The sequence below is a fragment of the Alligator sinensis genome, unplaced genomic scaffold (assembly GCF_000455745.1).
Source record: "Alligator sinensis unplaced genomic scaffold, ASM45574v1 scaffold554_1, whole genome shotgun sequence".
NCBI lineage: Eukaryota > Metazoa > Chordata > Crocodylia > Alligatoridae > Alligator > Alligator sinensis.
This window is the reverse complement of record NW_005842424.1, coordinates 880,877-903,541: the sequence shown is the minus strand read 5'-3', so window position 1 is coordinate 903,541 and position 22,665 is coordinate 880,877. Positions and strand designations below refer to the sequence as shown.

The 22,665-nt window shown below is 41.5% G+C and overlaps 1 protein-coding gene across 1 annotated transcript in view; it reads left to right on the top strand.

Moving 5' to 3' along the window:
* Positions 1–2: 2 nt before the first annotated feature.
* The window catches only part of RNF150 (ring finger protein 150), a gene marked incomplete at its 5' end in the record, with an annotated part of 196,291 nt that continues 173,628 nt past the window's right edge, over positions 3–22,665 (top strand). The window contains one exon of the mRNA XM_006030126.3: positions 3–192. Coding sequence (XP_006030188.2) covers positions 3–192 — 190 coding nt within the window. The remainder of the gene's footprint in view (positions 193–22,665) is intronic.

Here is a 22,665-nt window from a genome sequence, read left to right as displayed (position 1 = left end):
GCCTGGCCTGCGACCCCGCCACGCGCTTCGCCGCGCCGCCCGCCGCCCGCGCCTGGGTGGCGCTCATCCCGCGGGGCAACTGCAGCTACCGCGACAAGATCCGCCACGCCGCCGCCCACAACGCCTCGGCCGTGGTCATCTACAACGTGGGCGCGGCCGGCGCCAACGAGACCGTCACCATGCCCCACGCCGGTGAGTGCGGGCCCGCAGCCCTCCGCCCGCCTCCCTCCCTCCTCTGCGGCCCTTCATCGTCACCCAGCCCTCCCTCTCTCGGTTCGTCTTCACCCAGCCCTCCATCTGTCTCTTCACCCATCCATCTCTCTCTCCATTCATCTTCACCCAGCCCTCTACCTGTCCCTCCATTCATCTTCACCCAGCCCTCCACCTGTCTCTTCATCCAGCCCTCCACCTGTCCCTCCATTCATCCTCACCCAGCCCTCCACCTGTCTCTTCCCCCAGCCATCCCTCTCTCCATTCATCTTCACCCAGCCCTCCATCTATCCTGCCACCCATCCATTCCTCTATTCCTCCATTCATCCCCATCCATCCTTCCATTCACCCATCCATCCCTCCATTCATTTATTCATCCTTCCATATATTCCTCCAGTTTCCCCATCTTTTTCTCCATCCATCCATCCCTCCATTTATTCCTCCTTTCCTCCATCCATTCATCACCATCCATCTCTCCATCCATTCATCCCTCCATCTTTTCCTCCATCCATTCAGCCAGCCCTCCATCTATTCCCCCATCTCTTCATTCATCCCTCTGTGTCTCCATTCATTCATCCCTCCATCCATTTATTCTTCCATCCCTGTCACCTCCCCTGTGACCCTGGCTCTGTGCAAGCCTGCTGCCCGGGGTAAGGTCCCAACAAGTTGGGGTAATGTCATGGAGTGGGAGGGTCCGGGCTGGGCCCCCTGGTCTGCCCTGCCATCCCCTCCCACAGACTGAGGTGTCCTGGGTTACTGCTGGCAGCGGCTGCTGGGCGTGCCCCTGTCACCTCCTGGTTCCCTACCTCCTCTCCTGTCCCCTGCGGGGTTCTCGGGCTCCTGGGTGCTACATGGATGCTGCTGGACGAGACAGCGGCCAGGACTTATGCACAGTCGTGGGTGTCAGTGGTGGGTGGTGAAGTTTGGAGTGACTTGGGGAGTGTTTCTGGGCATGACCCTGCAAGGACCTTTGCTAGGTAGTCGGAGCACAGCAGACCCTGTAGGGCTGGGCTTTGTGACCAAGCTGCTCAAGGTGGGAAGCCTACATGTCACAACCCCTACAAGGTTTGATCCAAAATAATGTTGTTTGTAGGAACAACTAATTAAATTTATTTTTAGGGACAGTTTTCTGCCAAGGGTCATTGGTCTTGTGTGCCAAGAGTCCAATCTATGGTGACTGAAATGCCAGCTATTTGGGAAATCTGAGTCTGGGTTGCATCTAGCGGTTAATTGTGCCCAGGTGTTTCATGCCTATTGAATCTGAGTGGAGTTGGGGATAAATTGTAACACACAGGATGCAAAACCTGATATTTCTAATGACATTTTTAATGCTATAAATGACCCAGAGTGGATGAGTGGAAAAGGAATTTGTTAGTAACATAGTAGTAGAGTTACTAGCAAACAGTACACTCTGAACCTCTTGCACTCTCTTTTTGAGAGCAACTGTTCACCTGAGCAAGTTCATACACCTTGGAAGTGGTAGATTGGATCAGTGGAAGGTTATTTTTAAAGATCATAATGTTCCTCAGGACTTTTCATGGCTTCTTTATAATTAGAAGTTCCTACCCTCCTAATATTTTTTAACTGTTCTCTATAAAGTGCATATGGTTAGGTAGCCGGTCAAATTCTACCCCTTATTTTTGTAAATATTACAGGTTATTTAACAAGTGTTATTTAACGAGGGGCTTTACATCCATAGGCACTCCAAGTTCAGTCTGTTTCAACATAAAATATCATTTGCTTGTGTCTAATAAGTTTCTCTGAAACTGCCAACATGTTGGATCAATTAATGGCTTGCCTGGTTTCTAAAGAATGCACTAAGCTGGTTTCCCACACAAATGTTGTTTTATTAGGAAACAGTGGAGTAAAACAATCTAAATTCAAAGGTTCAAGTCCAAAAGGGATGAAGGAAAGAGTCTTTGTTACTGGAAGTTGTCTCAGCTTTTAGCAACAGTGCAACTCCAGTAGTGATACTTGACTCCTTGTAGTCTATTCAGAAGCTCCTTTTCAAGTACTGAACTTATGTCCATTAGGACTGCTGGGCTTTTTATCCGAATACTCAACCGTGTGAGTCTAAATGCTGAAATAAAATTAAAGTATTTTTTTTGTTTTAATCTGGTGCACTATGATCAGTCAAACTATTGTGAATTAAAGTTAATATATTGTTCAAATTAAATTCAGAATTTCTGTTTTCATTGGAAAATGTGAAGACTAGTTTTGTGAAGTTGGAGCAAAGTTCATGAGTTTACCTCAGTAAAACCCTACTGTTGGCACAATGAAAATGCCAGTTTATGGTTGGGTATGATAAGGGGGAAGGAAAAAATTTGCAGTGTAGAGATACTATGTACTGCCTGTTTCAGAGCTGTCCAGCTGGTGACCACAAGCCACATGCAGCCCACAAGGAATTAAGCTGCAACCCCTAGGTTCTCACTCAGTTGCAGCTGTTATTTCAGCTGCAACAGCAGCCAGTCTCTAGGCTTCCCCTCCCTCCTTGTGCCAGGGCTGGGGCAGTGCAGTGTAGCACAGGGAGCTGGGAATGAGTCTGGACTGTCCTGGGAGGTAGGGATGTCATACCAGTACAAGGTCTGCCTGCAAGGGTGCATGTTGCAGCAGGAGGGAGGGAATTACACCTGTGCAGTGCAGCAGTGGAGGAAGGCCCAGTGCAGTGTGGGGGGGGGTCCATGAGGAGCAACCGGGGAAAGGGGAGCATCTATGCTGCCCAGCTGCCTGTAGCTCACCTGGTATGGCCCACATTGCTGTGGCCCACAACGTCTTAGAAGCTGACAGCCCTAGGCTAATTGTATCTGGGTAGAGAGAGAGAATCTGGTTCATCCTTCACTGTATGTTACTATCCTGAGAGAGGGCAAAGCAAATGTAAACGTGCTTAAAATCATAACTGATAGCATTCTGAGTTGTTAGTGTTTTTACATTCATTTTACCATGGTGTAAGTGATCAGACAAGCTGGAAAGATGATTTGGGCTCCTAGTCTCTCAGATCAGCCATGTCAGCTCTGCAAGCTGCACATACTAAATTTCCTATCTTAAAAGCCAGAACAAATGATATCATGTTCCTTTTTCTTCCTCTTTATCCTTCCTTCTTTTCAGCCTTCATGAATTAAATCAAATGAACTCTGACTTTCCTTTATAGAGCTTATCTTTTCCGGCTTCGTAATGAACTAGTGGTTACTCACAAAGGAATTTACTCACAAAGGAATTTACTGCTACTTTTTGCTTTCTTTTCTCTACAATTCTCCTCTCCAATTTCTTCTGCCTCCTTTTTTTTGTCATGTCAGTTTCTCTTGTTTCTCTCCTGCTTTAAACCATTTCACCTCTTCTTACTTTCCCTGCAGTCTTGTTTTAGTGCCCCAGCTTCTCCTTCATCATCTTCATATTGCTTTGTCTCCCAGCCACATTAGTGTCTTGTCTTGCAGCTCTTCCCTCCCCCACCCCTGAGAAACTTTTTTTTCTCTCCTTGCAAATTGCTGACATCACACGTGCATACTGTCTGTTATACAGTTAGGATGCCTATTGATCAGCCTTTCACTTAGTCACTTAAATTACTTTTTTTACTATGCCTGAAAATTCTGCTAGGATTCAGGGTAGTGTTTCTTTCTCACCTTAGAATCTGTTCATCAAAATCTATAGGGTATTGCAGAAAGATAATCTATTTTCATTTGTATTAGAGGGTAGATTACCAGGTGCTTTAGAAACAAAAATAGTTATTGAATATGTAAGCCTATCATAGAGCTTTTTCACAAACCCTAAGAACTGCACTTGTCATTTTTCAGTGTCCCAGTGCCCCAAACAGAGGAGTCAGAATACTAGATTTGTACAAAACTCAAGTGTAACATGACATTAAAATCCCACTCTCCAAGGACCTGATTCAAAGCCTATCAGTAATCTTTGAATCAGGTGATAAATAAACATCACAGTGATGTCAGAGGTCTGATTTCAGATGAATGTGCAGTGAGCCCTTAAGAGAGATTTTTTTCCTGATGATAGTTAGAAGCAAGGAGGAAAAATTTAAAATGCCTTTTAGTGGAAGTCAAGTGTGCATTTTAGCAACGGGTGGTGAATTACTGCTAGTTCTTCTATTTCTCTTGTTTTTTTAAATAATATTAGCTTTAGATTTAGTGGAAGATACCAGGGAGTTAATCATATGTTTGTTCACAAAACTAATGACAATCTATATGTGTGACATGTTCCTAATTTACTCTTAGTATTTGGCATTTGTTAAAAATGGGGTGGGGCCAATCCAAAATCTGAGATGCAATTTCCATATAGCTAAAAGGGGCAGAAACAAAACCCAGAGTTCAGACCATCTTGATCTTCTGTGCTATAAATTTACATCCAAATCTGAACTTTACCAAACTTGTGTGTGTTTTTGTTTGGCTCTTTAGCAAATATGTTCAGTTGTAAATTCTGATAAACCTATCAGTAGTGCCTGAAACATGGCATTATAAGATATTTTTTTTTAATAGTAGATACTTAAATCTGAGGATATTTTACTTGTAATTTGATCTGTGCTAAGATGATTGTAAATAGGCTTGGCAGAATTCCATTTTTATTTTTTAATAATGTTGACAGCTAAAATTGTTTATGTATCAGCATTTCTTTTGATTTGTATTGATCTAAATTTTCAGAGTTGTACAAAATTAGGGGCGTGGGGGGCAATTTAGAAATTACAGTATACTGTTAAAATCTTTATAAAATCACCTGTTCAAATATAAAAAGTAAATATCTATAAATCAATGAAACATGCTTGCTTTAAAACGTTCTGTTCATTTGGTCATACATTCATAAAACCATGCAAGGGCTGGGCTAGGCTCACCGGGAGTTTGGTGCCCGGCTAGGACCTGAGCAGAGTGAGCAGCCACTGGGCTCCAGGCTAACAACAGCCCTGCCCATCCAACCCCCGCTCCCAGCTCAGGCCTACCCAGCACAGCTCCCAGCTCCTACAGCAGCTGTCCGAGCTTCTGCCAGAGGAGAAATGCGTGGGTGACAAAGCCAGGGAGGGTTCCACTCACCTTGCCTGCAGCAGCCACCATAAGTTTGCATGTGTGTGCGCACACGCTGCCCCCTTCTTCCCTCCTGGATTTCTTACCCACATTGTGGATTTCTTTTTGTGTCTCCTTCCTGTGAATTTTGATGATTATCAACAAATATTTTTCCATCAGTCTGGAGTGTCAGGTGAAATCAGCATTACTGATTAAAAAATCAAATCCTGCCAAGCCTAATTATGGATCACTAGTTGTACATACACAAACAAACCTCAGAAACAAGGTAGTACTGGGATCTTTATCTTCACAGAACCCAAACTTTCTTGAAGAAATGTTTATGCTGCTGCTAGAACAGAATTCCTCAGCATCTTCATTATACATGCCGAAGATTTTTAAACAATGAGCTATTTTAACTTATAATGAGCCATAGTACAATACAGGAGTTCTTGGCTGGAATGTGCTTGGTTTTCATTTAAATTTTTTTTAACTATGGAAGAATACAACTTGCAGAATTTCTGTAAGCTTCAGAAACTGTTTTGTCAAAAACAAGGAACTTTTCATAAAGTAAATCTCCCTAAGAAGAGATTTTTTTGAGGATAATATTTCATAATGTCAATTAGGTTCCTGAGTGTTCTTCCTCCTTTTCCCTTCATTTGAAATGAAGTAGCACTTATTTAGGTTTGAAGTATGCATTGGCATCTGCTGTGCATACTTTTATTTTTAATGCCATGCAGTCTATACACCTGATTCATATTACATAACTAGTACAGATAATAAAAATGTAGTTGAAATCAATATAATTTACAATATTGAAGAAATGTCACATTGCGTCCTTGGTACTATCAACATTGTGTTATTGGATTTGAATCATTTGCAACTAGGATACAACCACTACTTTTGTTTAGAATAATAAGTATTGTAAGTGTTCTCTAGCAGGCATGCGAGTCAGAAAATCTGAATGCCACTTTGTACGCTGCTTGTATAGTATATTATATGAATCTATGTTATAATATATGCTTAAATATATATAATGTCCTGTTTTCAACAAGAGGAAAATAGTACATGGATCTTTTAAATGGCTGTAATGTTTAGATAGAATTTTTGCTAGTCACTGCTTCTTTCATATGACAAAAACAGTGTCCGTATCTTAATTTTGTGCACTTTAGCGTTTTTTGTCAATTTGGGAGCTCTTGGCTGTCAGCAACGTTTCCAGGGTTCGCTATGTGGAAGTGGCTCTCGTCAATCCCTGCCAATTGCTGTTGCTGTTATAAGAGAAAATTTTTTTAGTAAAAATGCAGGTAAAATCCATTGCCCCAGTTCAATGACAGAACTCCCAGTGACATCACTGGGACCAGGATTTCATCTCTGGCTTCATAGTCCTAAGTCTCTCCTTCTAAATCACTTTTTGGAAGCAGTGGCATTTCCTTGCATCTTAATGTCACTGCCCATTAATATGTCTCTGCTCATGTATTTATTTTAGCTTATTTTAAAGGTGCATTGCTAGTTGTTTCCTACTTGGAGGAGCTTCCCTAGGCAACTTGTTCTATTGTCTTACTGTTCTCAAAGATAGGAAGTTGTCCCTAAGATTTGATCTAAATTCAAAATCTTCTTTGGTGCGGCTTAAACCTGCTGCCTCATGTCTTGCCCTGGCAAGGGAATATATTTTTTCAGCTTTATGGTAGTCTTTCAAAACGTATTTCCTTCCCCCTCGTTCCAAACTCTCTTCTCCAAACTAAACATGCCCAGGCCCCTCAGTGTTTCTTCATGGCCTTCATTTTAACCTCATTATCTTCATCACTCACAGTTTCATCATCTTTCTTATAATGCCATGTTCAAAACTAGACAAGCTGAAGTGTATGTAACCAGTGCCCAGCACAGTAGTTATATCTCCTTTTGGTGCATAAAGTGTTTTTGTTAATGGAATCCAAAACTATTCACTTTTTTTTGTTGTTGGTTTGCCAGGTAATCATAATGCTAACACCAGGTTATTTGTATTTATTATTTAAAAACAGAATTAAACACACTAACTACGCTTAACGCCTATAAAGGTTGTGGCTTCAACCAACCAAGTAAAATCAATTCTAAGAGCTTTCATTTCAACCTCATTCTTGTAGTATTTGACTTTGACAGCCCACAAAATAACATATGGTTTATAGAACCACATTTCAGTCCGCTTCAGCCATGATATCTGGATGTATGCCTGTCTAAAAAAAATTGTAGTGGTACAAATATCTCAGTGTGTACCCCCTAGAAAGGTGGTGTCCCAGATGCCCATTTAAGCATTGATTAAAATAGAATTACAGACTTTTGGGAAAGCAAATATTTATGGACCTGTTTTAGGGAACACAAACCAAGAGACTGGATTTTAATATTTATCCCTTTTGGAGTGTTTTGAGATTTAATTCAATAATATCTACTTTCATTTCACAACTGGCCTTTGCAATTACAGGAAGATAGTTAATTTTGCTTAATATAAAATTTGCTTTTGGATTTTAGAGCTTATGAAAACTCTGAAATTAGCTTACAGTTTCTTGAACTGGGACAGGAAAATGTGTGAAAATATTCACATTATATTGCTGAGTGAATTTAGGGTTATATTTTCAAAAGCATTTACATAATTAGGGGGGCAAATCCCATTGGCTTTTTTGTGCAGATGTGTTGTGCTCCCCAAACACTTGAGCCATTTTGAAAATCCCACACAGTGCTCATCAAAGTAAGGAATTTATAACACTCACTTGAAGTAATCACAGTGCGGAGAGGCACTGAATAATCTTCCCTACTCAGATGCCAGTGAACCTCACTTCAGAGCTCTAACTCTGCTAGTATTCTAGTCTTGAGCTTCTCTTTAGCAGAGACTGTCAGTTATATCTGATGGTGAAGTGACTTTGTGAGAGAGACAATTGATGACAAATTCATCATTCTTGTAACTCCCTCAACCTTAATTAAGTTATAAGAGGATGGGATGAGTTTGACCCAAGTAGAACAGCAAACTAGTACCAATTCTGTGTTCTTCAAGATGAAAGAAAAAGCTACTCAGCTCATCTACTGTGCCTTTTAAATTCAGGGGTAGCTACATTGAAAGCTGGCACAAGGAGAAGTGTTCCTCTTAGTTGTCCTGGCATTAAATTTTGCTCTTAGAAAATTTACTTCAGTTTGCTGAAAACTTCTTGTTTTAATCTGAATCTCTTAGTTTAAGTTAACAGCTTGATTGCTTGTTCCACGGATCATTGAATTTAAGGAGGAGACTCACATTGAGCTCCGTGGGCTTTGGATCAGGATTTATGGTCAGCCCATTAAAGCAATAAGTATTGGTTCATCATGTCTGGTTTCTAGATTGCATTGACCCTCCAAAATTTCTAGTTTTATTGATCCTTCCAATTTGACCTGCAAATTCCAAAAAGTGATTTTTTTTCTCCTTTCACCCTCCAGTTATCTGAAGCACTACACTAGCCATTCCTCAGCATATGCAGAATTTAGCAACTGTATAAAGAATATTTCATTTATTCCGTTGAGCTATCTGCAGAAAGTGCATTTGAATCAAACAAAGGAAAGCTTCCTCTAAAATGAGACCGCAGCGGCATTGCTTCCCACCTGTGGTGATTAATCTTGCAGGGCATTTTTGTATACTGTTTTTGAAAGAATGGCTTACAACTGCAGCAGTTGTCCCTTATTGTTTGTTTGTAGTCATTAGAAATTTGGCATTCCGATGATATTTGCTAGTAAGGCTGGTTATGATATTATAACAGTGCAGTCTGTCGCTGTTATGTTAACATAGTTGCGGCTCATTAACTCACACAGATGTATTTCTGCAATGACCCCTGTTTGCAGTACAACATCATGCATTACCACTGAAATGCTTTAAACAGAAGAAATAAAAATGAGGCTGCTTAACTGTTGGCACTTTGAGAACTTTCTTTCCTTGTAATAGAAAAGAAACACCATTTTCAAATGTAACAAAAGGACTGAAAGAGTCCATTATTTCGTCTAGTTTGTTTGGCAAATCAGGGAGCGCACTGTCATGTGAGAAGCCTGAGTTTCAAGTGACCCCTGCCTCCTGTACACCATCAGCCAGGATGATGAAGACTTTGATTATTATAGAGGTATAGTCCAAGTGGTTTACCACATTCCAATAACTTCTGCATGGCAGACCTACATAGAAACAGTATTCTTTTCAGACAAGGCCCATTTCTGCTCTTTCAGCTACATTTGAGTGTTAGGTACTTGGCTGCTTGTTTGATAGAGACAGAGGGGAACAATACCATCATTGAATCATATAAATTAGATATGGAAAGGACCCACTCGTTTGTGTAATCTATCACTTGGCTAATGCAGGATTGGTCTCCACAGTATATATTCTAGTGATAGCACAGTGCATTAGAGCTTATTTTTGCATACCAGCTTTCCAAGAAAATATCACAGGATTCTTTAGAGCTAGTGTGGTCTCCATATGCAGCTGAATGATAGTAAAAGTAAGGCTAGTAAAACAGAAGTGATGTATTTAGGGATAATATTTTATTCTGATAGTATCCACAGATAGGAACAGGTAGGTTAAAATGGCCAGTACTTAATAACCACCATGTTCAGTAGCGTATCAATGGATGAGGGAGTAGGGCACAAGCCCTGGGCACTGCCAAGGCACTCCCCCTCCCATTGCCCCTGCACCCTGTACCTTCCTTGTAGCAGCTCCAGAGCCAGGTCCAGCAGCAGAAAAGGCAGAGAAGTGATCATGGCATGCACTGAAAAAGCAGCAGATGGAAATTCTCTGCTGCTTTGGGAGATGTAGCCTGCTTTTTGTTGCCAAAAATGTTCTTTTGGCCATTCAGCATGTCGGTGACAAAAATGGTGACATCTGCCCTTGCACACTGCAGTATCTGGAGCCATTCAGGAAAGGTACAAGGGTGTGGGAGGGATGCAAGTTAACAGAGTACTGCGCGGAGCATAGTGCTGACCAGTAACGACTCTGGCCATGTTGCATGATTTGAGGGAAGACAGAATGGCTTATAGATTAAATTACTTCAAGGCAAAAGTAGCAAAACGGTTGATAAATATGTGGGAAGAACTGGAATTTCAGTTTTGTGGGAAATTCCATGATTTTAAGAAGTGTTCCACTCTACAGTAGAACAAAACTGAAATTAGAAATAAAATAAAATTCTAGAAGAAACCTCATTTCACAGGTTCTGTCAATCAAAATATTTCATTTAGATAAAAATGAGTCATTTGTTCCAATTTCAACTTTTCATATGTATGCTGTCATTTTTTTGTGTGAAGTCATTTTGCAGTGAAAAATCAAACTGTTTTGACTTGATACAAAGAAAGGCCTTTTACCACGTTTTAAAAATTTCAAGATGAAATTTGTCTATGGATCTGAGAGACTTTGCCCTTCTGACAACTCATCATTGTTCAGTGGAAAAGTAGTTGTTTTTATTTTTATTTTTTAGAAGATTGCAGCCAGTTGTTCCTGACACATTATTTAGATTTAACTATGGAGAGGGTGACCTTCAATTGAAGAATTCAATTCAAGGGATATCTCAGAGCAACACTCTTGCCCCAGGTATAATAAATATAAATGCTGATAAAAATTATGTTGTCTTTAAGGCAACTTAAACACAACTGCAATATATTTTACAAGTGCAGTTTTTATATTTTGGCTTCTGTTTAACCCACCGTCACCCTTTACATCCTTTCCTCTGCCTTTCTCTATCCTTTGTATTTAAGTGACCTTATCCTTTCTATTTATTAACCCTACTCTCTGCAAGTCCATTCATAGTGTCTGACAAAGTTTCTTGTAGCTTACAAGTTTAAACAAGTTAGTCTATAAGCGCATCATTACACGTGCCCCAGAGGTGCGCCCGGGGGGGGCACTTTAATGAGAGCCACTCTAAAGTGCCCACAGCATCTTATGTATTGAGCATCCTGTACTTCAAAATGTTGGTGGGGGCGCTTTAACTAAAGCTTATTCGACAAGCTTTAGTTAAAGTGCCCCCACTGCCATTTTGAAGTGCCAGGATGCTCAATACGTGAGATGTGAAGGCTGCTGGAGCATGCTAATTAGCACACTTGATTAATCGAGTCAGCTCCAACACGTAGTTACAGCGTGTTGGAGCGGCAACCCTGCACATCTGCACGCACCCTTGCCATGCTGCCCTGCTTTCTGCCTGGCTTCTCTTCTGTAAATTAACTTCAGTTAGAAAGCTTTACTGGAGATAAGGTGAAAAGAATTAGACCTTTTGATATTTTATTGCCATTTTTATTTTAAAATGAAGAAAAAATGTTTTGGATTTTCTGCCTCTTAAAATACAGTAGACTTTAAAATAATAATTCATCTTTCTTTCTCCTTGAGTGATTTATGGATACTATGTATCAAATATAATAAATATATATATATATAATAAATATAAATAATAAATATATTAATTTATTTCTGCCCATGTAACTGCAGTGATTTTTAATTATACCACGAGACCCAAGGGTCTTTCATAGTTTGTCTCAGAGCTCGATTTGTAATTTTACATGTTTAACAGAATTAGGATACATTTCTTACTGTAAATTGAAAAGAAAGCCATTAGAGCTTTACATCAGCCTAAAATATAGCGTCCAAACTCTCATCCAAAGACTAATTTAAAAAATGTAATGCTTGTTTTATAGTTACAGGTAATAGATGTATAATGGCAAGAGAGGCTAAACTGTGGCTCTCCGAGTTACCGAGTACTGGTTTGTGAGGGCATCAGTTGTGCTTCTCTGTTGTGAGTGGTGTTACATGCCTTCAGGGATACTTGAAATACAATGTATATGGTGATTCTGACCACACTTTTTTTTTTGTTATTTATTTGTATTACTATCACATATAGGATATTTGTTATGGAGCAGGACCCCTGTCATGTACTCTACAAACAAAGAACAAAAAGATGAGGTTTCCTCCAAAGAACTTGCAGCCTGGGACGAGACAACATGTGGCTACAAACAAGGGAGTTCAAGGAAACAATGAGATAATATCGATCACCACTGTAGGCGGTGGTATCAGCATACCCATTGTTAAGTTCTTTGTAGGCATCCTGGCAAAGGACTGTTTTAAGGAGGGGTTGAAGAAGCATAATGAGGTAGCTTTATAGATACTGACTGCAAGTTTCTCTTAAGCATGAGGAACAGCAAGGGAGATAGCAGAGAGGTGCTTGTTTGAAAATTTAACAGCTAGGCAGTGGTCATCACGCAGATTAAGATTTTGTCTTAATTATTTCAGTCACTATCCAAGAAATTAAAATATTCCATGATCAATGTTCTAGCTGTCTAATAAGCTCCACTAGTTAAAAACAGAACAAAACAAGATATAGCTATTATGCAGGAGGGTTATAGCATTATACAAGGTGATCTGACTTCTTTTAAGTTTTGTCCTGATTTTCTGCTGCATTAGTCAAAATATTTATACCTTTCTTTCTTCAGTTGCATTGATGTCTATTACAGTGTATTTTTTTTCTTCTCCTTTTCTCTTTATTCCTTCAGAAATTCTTGTATCCTGTTAAATATCTGGCCATTTTTCTATTGAAAATATGTGATTTTATTCAGATAATACCTTTAAAGCAGGAAGAGTTCATACTTCAATCTGACTCTGACTACAGTTTGTATTTCTATAAAATATATGCTTCCCCTTCTCATGCCTTTTGTAAAATTTTACTTTATTCTTAATGTATTTTACAGTTTTACCAAGCTATATTTTCTTTTTCCTACAAGCCCCCTTCCCCCCATGTGTTAGCATAGCACTAACTCAAGAAGTCATCCAAACCAGGGATTGGCAACATAGAACCTGCGGTCTGGATCCGGTCTGTGGAGCCCAGGGGGGTTTTGTGGCATTCTAGTGGTGGCGGGAGGCCTTACCCGTGTCCATGCCTGTGCCAGCAATCGGGCTTTAGGGAGCCTGCTCCATTGACGTGTCAGAGCTGGGTTTTTCTAGCCTACAGGTTGGCTAGGTTGCTAGCTACTGATCTAAGTGATTCAAGAAAAGAGAAGAAGGCTAACCAGAACCTGTTTTTTAATATTATATTTACTTGCATAATAAAAACCACATATACCCTTTCCCCAAAACTCAGCCTTCAAAATAGGGGGGCATGTCTTAAGTGGGGAAGCTAATTTATTTTTTTCCCTGGAATAGAAAGTGGAATGCAGACATCACTGCAAGATGGCTGCCATGCTTCACCCTCTGCCAGCCTTGGGAATAAAGGGTAGAGTTCAGCCTTCAGGATTAGAGCCACAGTACTGGTTCTGGTACAGTCACGGTTGCTACAGTCAGGATCCCCTGCCATCAGCATTCAGCCATGCTTGGAAAAAAATCTTTTCTTCATTTTGCCTTCCCAAACAATGTGTGATATATGAGAAAATATAGTCTCTTTTTCTCTCTCTGTCTCAAACCAGGCATGGGCAAAATACAGGCCATGGGCTGAATCTCAGCTGCCAAGTGATTCTGTCCAGCCTGCGGTGGGTCCCTTGGTCTTGCATGGCCTAAGCGTGGGGGGGGGCAGCCTGGGGTGTGGTGTGTGCAGCTGGTCCTGCCACTCCTGGGTGCACAGTGGGATGGGTTGGCATGGCAGCCAGACTCGGCCTTTTGGCAGCCCCCACAGTACCAGTTCTCTCTGCCCGGCTGCTGCTGGCTGCATCTCCACTGCTGCTGTCAAACCTGACCCTGCTGCCCGAGCACCCTGGCCTGTCCACCCCACAGCCACCACTGGGGGTGCTAGACTGGGTGGGTGGGCAGGTGGGTTCTCCATGGAGACTGGGACAGGACCCCTGTAGGCAGGGCATGCTCAGTTGGGCAGATGGGATGGGGCCATGGGTGGGTGGTGACAGTGCGGTGAGCACTGGGGCCCAGGGCAGAGCCACAATCCTCTCCTTGTACATCCCTGCCTACAGAACCAGCACCCATCACAGGGATGTGTGGGAAGCAGATGGTGGCTCTGCCTCAGCCCCCAACCCCACACCGTTACCACCCCATGATCCCAGCCAGGTTTACTGGTCCTGCTCCCAGACCCCATTCCCGATCACCTGCAGTGCCATCCCATCCATGCAACTGAGCACACCTTGATGGCGGAGGTCCTAGGCTGGTTTTCATGGAGACCCTGCCCAGTGTTCCCAGTGGTGGGTGCAGGATGGATCGGCCTGGGGCCAGATTGGATCAATTCCACCCCCCCACGCCCCGCCCCAGGCCAGGTTAACACTCCCCTGTCCTAAAGAATTGCCCACCCCTGCCTTAAGCATTTCCCCATTTATCTGTTTTTCAGATCTTGCATTCTTCTGTCCTGACTCCATTTGATTTCCTTCCATTTTCCTTTCCATTATTTGTTTTCTCCCTTTTCTGCTTCTCTAATTTCTTCATTTTTTCATCATACACCTTTTTTGCTTCCATTACTTGTCCCTGTTTTGCCTCCTTTATTTCTCCATGTCTGCTCTGTACCTGTTTTTCATCTAGTTTGCTTTTGAATCTTGTTTCTTTCCCTTTCCCTCCCTTTCTCCCCCTTCCATCATCTCCTTGTTGCTGGGTTGACAGCAACAGCCAGGAGCTAATGCTTTACACATGGAGTGGGCTTCAAAGGGAAACTGACTAGGATTATGCAATTTTAGTTGGTTTCCCTTTGCAGCTGACTCTAAATTTAAAGAGCATCTGCTGACTGCTTCTGGTTGTCAGCTATCCAAGGTAAGTTTAGATGAGTAATTGCACAAGTAATTGGGAAGTGTATGAATGGAAGAATGCCAACAATTTGTAGCAGATCTACCATGTATAATTTAGCTTTGTGCTAATATTTATATGCCCTTTTCATTAATTTTTTAAAGAAGAGTTTGAATGTGCTCTTCATGCCTATGTGGAACCCCTCCCCACCCCTAAGATCTCATTGTTGAGTGCTGCAAAGGATGATTTAGAAAATTTCCCTTCATAACCTTTTTTTTTTAACCCCAAACCTTGACTTTTCAACATAACGCTGTGTGTGTGTGTGTGTGGTTCCTCATTGCTGTTTTTTCATTCAAACTCAAACCATATGTTTTCAGTCATTTTTTTTCTGTGTTTCTTGTTTTGTTTTTGACAAGAAGTCAACAAATTCCAGAATGGAAAATAATTTCCAGTCAGTTCTAGGTAGCAGCACCGCCTTGGGTTTCTAAGTGAGCATAACCTTTTTGCCCTTTTTATGATAATCAAAAGGTCTAATTTCCATTAGTTTATTTGTGTAACCATTTATCCTAGCCCCTTTATTTGTAGTAGACTCGTAATGCAGCAAGTGTCATATTTCAACATCAGGTAGACAAGATTCTTTGGGTCAATCTGATATCTTATCTAATAAAAGATATCAGATTCACCCAAAGAACCTTGTTCTGCCTATGTCCTTAGACCAACATGGCTACAACCTACACCACCATATTTCAATATCTAATGCCGTGTACTGATTCTCTTACATACATACCTTACATGACAGTTTGCAAAATTTCTCGTTTAGTGCTCAGCCAGTATGTTGTTTACTCTATATAGTGATTATACTGTCAGCCTTATTCTAGTGATTACCTGGGTCATAGTGCAAGTACATTTTCTACCTATTCAAAGATGAATGAAAAATTGATTCCAAAGCCATTGTCTTTGATCCTGTAAGGTGTAACTGATTAAAGCTGTACATAGACTAGAATGTGAAAAAGAAGTTACTATGCAGGACTAAAGCAATGGTGATTATTTCTAAACACATCTCAGGTGTGCATTGAGGCAGAACATTCTCCCCGTGTATGGGGAACACTACAGTAGAAATAGTTACTTTAATTATTTTTTCAGGATTTAAAAATTGGCTTGTTTAGTGTCATACTAGGGAGTTTCTATGATGTTGTTTTACATTTTTAGCTCTCTTCAAATTTAATGTAAATGTTGTTTAATATTAGCTACCTTCAGGATTGTTACCTGCTTACAGCCTCAGTTCAAGAAAGTTTCCTGATCAAGAGCAGCAGCTGTGCCCATTCTGGAAAAATGTATTGTTGCTGTTATTTGTCCTTTGAATTTGAAGATGACCATGACATCACTGGTTGGTTTGGTTTATGGGAGGGAGCACGTAAGTGGCTGACCAGGCCAATTTGTGCTTTGAACCGTCTGTGGTACACTGAACAAGAGATGCCACTTTGGGTTGCCTGATCAACAGCGGATGTGCTGCTGTTGTGAGATTTATGCTGTTTGTGCTTCTGCATTGCCTGAGCATAGACTGTAGAACCAGTATGGATGAGGCTTTGCCAGGTGCAACAATCATGAGATCTTCTCAAGGCTTAGGGTCAGTGTTGAAACGTTTCAAGGATGACTTGAGGGAGTCCTTGAAATGTTTCTTCTGGCCTCCTTGAGAGCGCTTTGCCTCCTTTAGTTTGCAGTAGAAGATCTTGTTGTCATTTTCTCATCTGACATGTGGTAACATGGCCTGTCCATCTCATCTGTGATTTAATCAGCAGAGCACGGAAGCTTGTCATTTCTGCCTGTGAGAGAACTTCAGTGTCTGGGACCTTATCTTGCCATCTTATCCTCATTAGTTTCCTCAGACCACCCATGTGAAAGTGGTTCAGCTTCATAGCATGGCATCTCTATACCATCCAGGTTTTTTGCATGCATACATCAAGAATAATAACACAATGGCTTTGTTAGACCTTCAGTCTCATGGCCTTTGTCACTCTGATGTCCTGTCTGTGTCTCTTCTGCTGATGACAACATGATCAGTGAAATACCAACGCTTGGAGCATAGGTGCATCCAAGACATCTTGTTGGTTAGGCAGGTAGATGACTGTGTTGGTGATGTCGTGTTTGGTGCATGTCCTCAACAAGAGGAACCCATTGCTGTTGCATTTTCCAAGGCCATTTTTTCTGATGATGCCTGGCTATGCCTGGTGATCTGTGCCAACTCTAGCATTAAAGTCACAAAGGATGATGAGCTTGTCTGCCTTCAGCACTCCTGCGATAAGAGGCTCCAGATCTTCATAAAACTTGTCCTTAATCACATCTGAGTTGGTCATAGTGGGTGCATAGGCATTGATAATAGTTGCACATCTTTGCCCAGACAGTAGGAGTGCAAGAGTTAGTCATTCATTCCCTTTGGGAGATTTGTAAGCTTACTGACCAGCTGTGTTTTGATTGCAAACCCAACACCAGCTTTGTGTCTGTCTTCTTTACTACAGCCACTCTAGAAGTAGGTGTAGCTGGCTCCTTCTTCATTGACCAGTCCTTCAGCTAGGCGAGTTTCACTTAGGGTCACTGTCTGAATGTTGAACCTGGCAAGTTCTCTACCAACTAGAGCTGCTCTTCTCTCTGGACTGTCTGCAGTTGTACAGTCCATTAGCCTGCGCACATTCCAAGCACTGATAGTGAGTGGCGTTACCTTTTGTCTTTTTTGTCATCTTGTGTGATTTTTGACTGCTGTAATGGGATCCCCGTCAGCTAGTGATGACCAGGGTTAAGGTGGAGCAGACAATATTTAAGGCACCTTTTCTAGCCCCTTCTTTGTGCTATGGAGGTGAGCAGTATGATCCTAAATGGGGCTGCTCAGTCACCCAGGGGGCTGCTGAATTCCACTGCTGCTTCAGTCCAGTGAAAAGCAACCCTATGCCCTGAGCCACCTGTATGCAGGTCTGTAGCTATAGCTCCTGTCTGTGGGAGGATATAGGTGATGTCATGACTTGTGTGTGAGGTGGACTTAACACTATCCGAAGCTGTACCTGCAGTCAGGTCTCCCCTTTGCTTGCTCCGGGAGAGCTCCTTCCCCCTTGGCTGCTGGCAGGCAACTGCCTTCCTGGCCTCAGCCCTGGGGTTTATATATGTGCCAGGCCCTGCCCCTTCCAGTCAGCTGACCGCTGGCAGGTGTGGGCCACTAGCTCATTCTGGCTGCCCTGGTAACCAGCATCTGGGCCTTCCAACTCACTGCTAGGGCTCTTCCCCTAGCAGTTTCAGCTCTTTAAAGGAGCAGGGCACCGTAGTGCCCTGCGACACCTGGGCCTATGGCAGACTACAGGTCCCAGTGAGCAGTGGGAGGGGGAGGGATCTCCAGGGAGCAGTCAAAGGGCACTGAGCTCAGCAACAAAGGGACCATTACTGGCTTTTGCCGCTGCTGCCATGGCAGCGCCACATGTACAGCAGGGTCCTGAGCACTGGGGCTGCATGTGGGCAAAAGATTAAATATTTATTCATTGTTTAACTACCATATTTAGTTACAAATACTCATCTGGAGCTAATTTACAGGTGGCATGCTTGTATCTAAAAATGTTTAACTTTCTAAGTTACACTGTTTTAAGTTGTTCCAAATATCTACTTCATAATCACAGCAACACATGCCAGGACAGGCATTAGCTCTGATTAATGAACATTTTTGGTGGGCTTTGTGTTGTGCCTGGATACATGTATGTACCAGTGAGAGCCCAGTGCTAAGAGATACTAAGTATTCTGAATGTTGAATGACTTCAGTAGGAAATGAGAATGGGCAGTACTTTCCTGGAGGTCCTCTGCATATTGCAGGACTGGACCCTGTTCTGTCTCCTGTCTCTCCATGTATAATAAAACATATTTAGAGCCTTTCCTATAGAGAATTATTCAAGTTTTAAGCTGAAAATTAACTTTGTGCTTCCTCTGTTCTCTTAAAGCATTAGTCAAAACTATTGTTTTGTTGTAGTGGATTCTGCTGTTTGTTAGGGCTGCGCAAAGCTTCAGTCCTGGATTTGATTTGGTAGAGATTCTGCCCGATTCAGTGGCTGAATCTCTGAATCCAAATTGAATCAGAGGACCCTTTAATCTCTCCGAATCGATATGGAGGACCAGAAGCACTTCTAGTCCACTTCTGGGTCCTCAGGGAAGCGTGCAGGGCCCCATCCCCCGCCACCCCCCATCTTCCGGCTTGGCAACTGGTGCCTCCTGGGTCGGGGGGAGCACCCAGGGTCCCCCCATGGGCGATCGCTGAGCTGGGAGGGGCGGGGGCGGGGCCCAGCACGCTCCCCAGCAGGCCCAGAAGTGGAATAGAAGTACTTCCAGTCCACTTCTGGGTTTGCTGTCCAACACATGGAGGGCCCCCCCACACTCCTGTAGGATGCTCTATGCTCCCCAGTATCACAGTGATCTCAAGCTGCACTTGTACCTCGAGGTATGAAAGAACTTGTAAAGCTGTATCCGAATCACTGATTCTTCGAATCTGCATTGAATCTTCAGATTCAGATTCAGCTGAATCAAATCGGAGATATTGATCTGAATCAACGAATCAAATCATCCCTGATTTGGGCCAAATATGAATAGAATAGGGCCATTTTGCACACCCCTACTGTTTATGGTTGCATAGTAGATCTGTTTTAAGGATGCAGTATTTTGTCAACTGCAGGAAATAATTAAAGCTTCTCTCGTGTTTCTTGTTTATTAATAATTTTAGTGTCCCCATCAGAAAAAAAGGATGAAATATGTAATATTTAAGCACCCTGGATGCAAGGCACCATGGGTTTTACCTTTTATTTGTGAAAGTGTTTCACGGGACAAACTTGACTGCATGACGATACCAAAAAGACCAGTAGGAAAGGAGATGAGATGGCTTTGGTGTCCTATTGTAGCAGGAACTGAACTGATATAGCTAATTTTAACACAGAGTATAATAGTAGTGAAATGTAACCATGTTAGTCTTGTCCTGTAAGCAACTTGAAAACTCCATTTTGTATCCTTCTGCTTGACATAAGTGAATGAACTCTGCGTGGCTTTTATGTATGTGTGTGTGTGTGTGTGTGTGTGAAAGGGTGAATGGTGAGAGAATGGCATAGAGACAGGAAAAGAAGATTTAACTGTTTATGTAAGCAACAAGGCGCCAAATGTAAGTTACCAGTCAGTAAACTAATTAATAGATGGCTGAAGAATCCCTTTGAGGCAGAGGGCACAAAGGAAATAACGAGGAGGAGAAATGTACACATCCTGCCAGACGGGCAGCAAGGACACTCCAAGGCTGAGATACCAACTTTTCGACCAAACTAACCTTGAACTGAGATAAACAGAAGATGGATGAGAAACAGCTGCAAAACAAGCTGGGTATGGAAAAACCCCAAAGCACTGAAACAAAGGATGCCAGTCCCTATAAAAGAGGACTTTGAAAATGCCAAGTTGAGTGAGTCTCTCTCTCAGCTGCTGTTTCTTCAGAGCACAGATGCATCTGTTCACCCCACTCCCAGCTGCTAGCTCCAGGATCTTTCTCAATAAGGTCTGGGCCGGCCATACTGCTATTATTGAACAACTGCTGCTGGTAACTATAATGCTGAATGGAATGGTTGTTTTGTGTTTGTGTGTGCCTGTGTCTAATGATGTGCATGATGATCTGTGCGTGTCTATATGAGTGGTGTGTCCGAACCTCTATGTCTAATTCATGTAATCAATAAACACGGCATTTTGCCTTATCCCCCTTTATAAGATCTTGCTCTTGATTTGACAATTGAAATTTAAAGTAACACTATATTCAAGTCCTGTTTCCATTGTGGAGGCTGAGAAGCAGAAAAGGTTTTTGGAAATTCATAGGAAAGAAGAAAAAATCTAGTAACTTCCCTGATAAATAGGAAAGATGGAAAATGCTGTGAATTTTCAGCAACAGGTTATTTTCCCATTTAAAAAAATAATCTCTCAAAACTTTTAAGCCAATGTGTATGTTTCCAGCTGTTCATGAATTTAATCAGCATCTCTTTAAATTAATAACCCAGTGTGGTTCCATCCCATTTATTTATATTTAAATTTGTATTTGTATTATATTTAAATTTATATTTAAACCTTTTAATTCCAGAAAATAAAACAAAGATAAAACCCAAACAGCTAAAACCTGGGAAATTCTAAAACCAAAATATATATTTAAGGAAACAAGCTAAGTTTGCCAGTTGACAGCTGTGTGCTCATCTGTTAAATTCGTTTACAAAAACCATTGGTGAAATTCTCATCTTGCTGAAATTTGAGAGCAATATTTCCCGAGAATTTTATCTCAAGTACTTAAAAGCAAAGAAATAAGTAGTTAAGGACATGATAGATCTTATGCTGCCCACAGAGAAAACAGCACATTTTGATCAAATAAAAAGAAATAACCAAAATAAATAAAAGGATTTTATCAGTAATCTCAATAAACGCACATAAAGTTTACCATGTTAACCATACACACTGACCAGCCAAATCCAACACACACAATTTATTATAACCTGACAAAGCTAAAACACTTTTCCTGTTAAATGACAGGTAATTATTAGTTGAGTACAATAAGTACAATACCACATTTATTGTACTGTTGATTGAACTTTTATGGGGAAATTATTAATAATGTGTCCATAAAAAGTATTTAGCTAATACAAGCAAGGTGACAAGCGTACATTAAAATAAACCAGTGTTGTTTGGCTGTACTATCATAAAAGATGTATTTCTGTGTAATTGCTAAGAAATATAGGCTATGCTGTGAATGCCTTTCAGCCATTGGTGAGCAGCAATTTGCATGAATAATCCTACAAATGCCTGGAGAGAGACTATTTGTGTAATAATTTATTAGACGGTTGGATTTATCATGTGGTCCAAAGTGATTATATTCTTTCTTGGATGGTATGAAGTTTTTGTAGCCATTGCACATTAATTGTCTTACCTGTTAAGTGCTTGGATTACCTTTGTGATATTATAAGTACATTTCTGGCACTGGATTTTGAACTAAAGTTTTCAGGAATATATAGCTCAATATCTTGTCCTTACAGGATCTATAACTGTTGCATCAAATGGAAAGAGATGAAGCTGAGTGTGTGGAGTGTTGTTATAGGAAGGAGATGAAAAAAACATGTTGAGAAAACGTTCGTGTGTGCCAGGTGACCATGATGAACTGTGAGCAAACAATCACACAACAGCTGCAAGAAATATTGCTGCCAGCCAAAAATCATAGTTCAGTAAGAACTTCCAAATCTCAAGCAGGCGTTGGCTAAATATGCTATAAAGAGGAGACGCACCATATTAGGAGGGAGATTGGAATACAGCTTTCACACCATTCTTCACTGACTGATACACTAAGAAGGATTTGCAGTGACATCTTTATCAGCAGAGAAATAGTTCTATGGTGGGTGTCTGAAGAACAGTTAAAAATTAATACATGTGTGCGTTGAAAGCTAGGAATTGGAATTATATGCCATCTAGGTTAATGTGAACAGTCCTCAAAGAAACTGTCATAGAAACGGGGGGAAAGGAAATAAACATACAAGTAAAGCAGAGATGATTGCCTACTTCCAATCAGATCAAATTTAAAACTAGATATTGCAAATAGATAGTTATAGTAAAATTTAAATCTTGAAACTTGTATAGTTGGTTTGTTTTACTTAATTGTCTGGAAAGGAGAGAAGAGAGGTGTGCGGGCCGGGAGCGACCCGAGCCCTTTTCGCGCTGCACGTGGGCTGTGGCCAGCAGCCTGGGCACGCCGGGGTGGAGAGGGAAGGCCTTCGAGCTGGA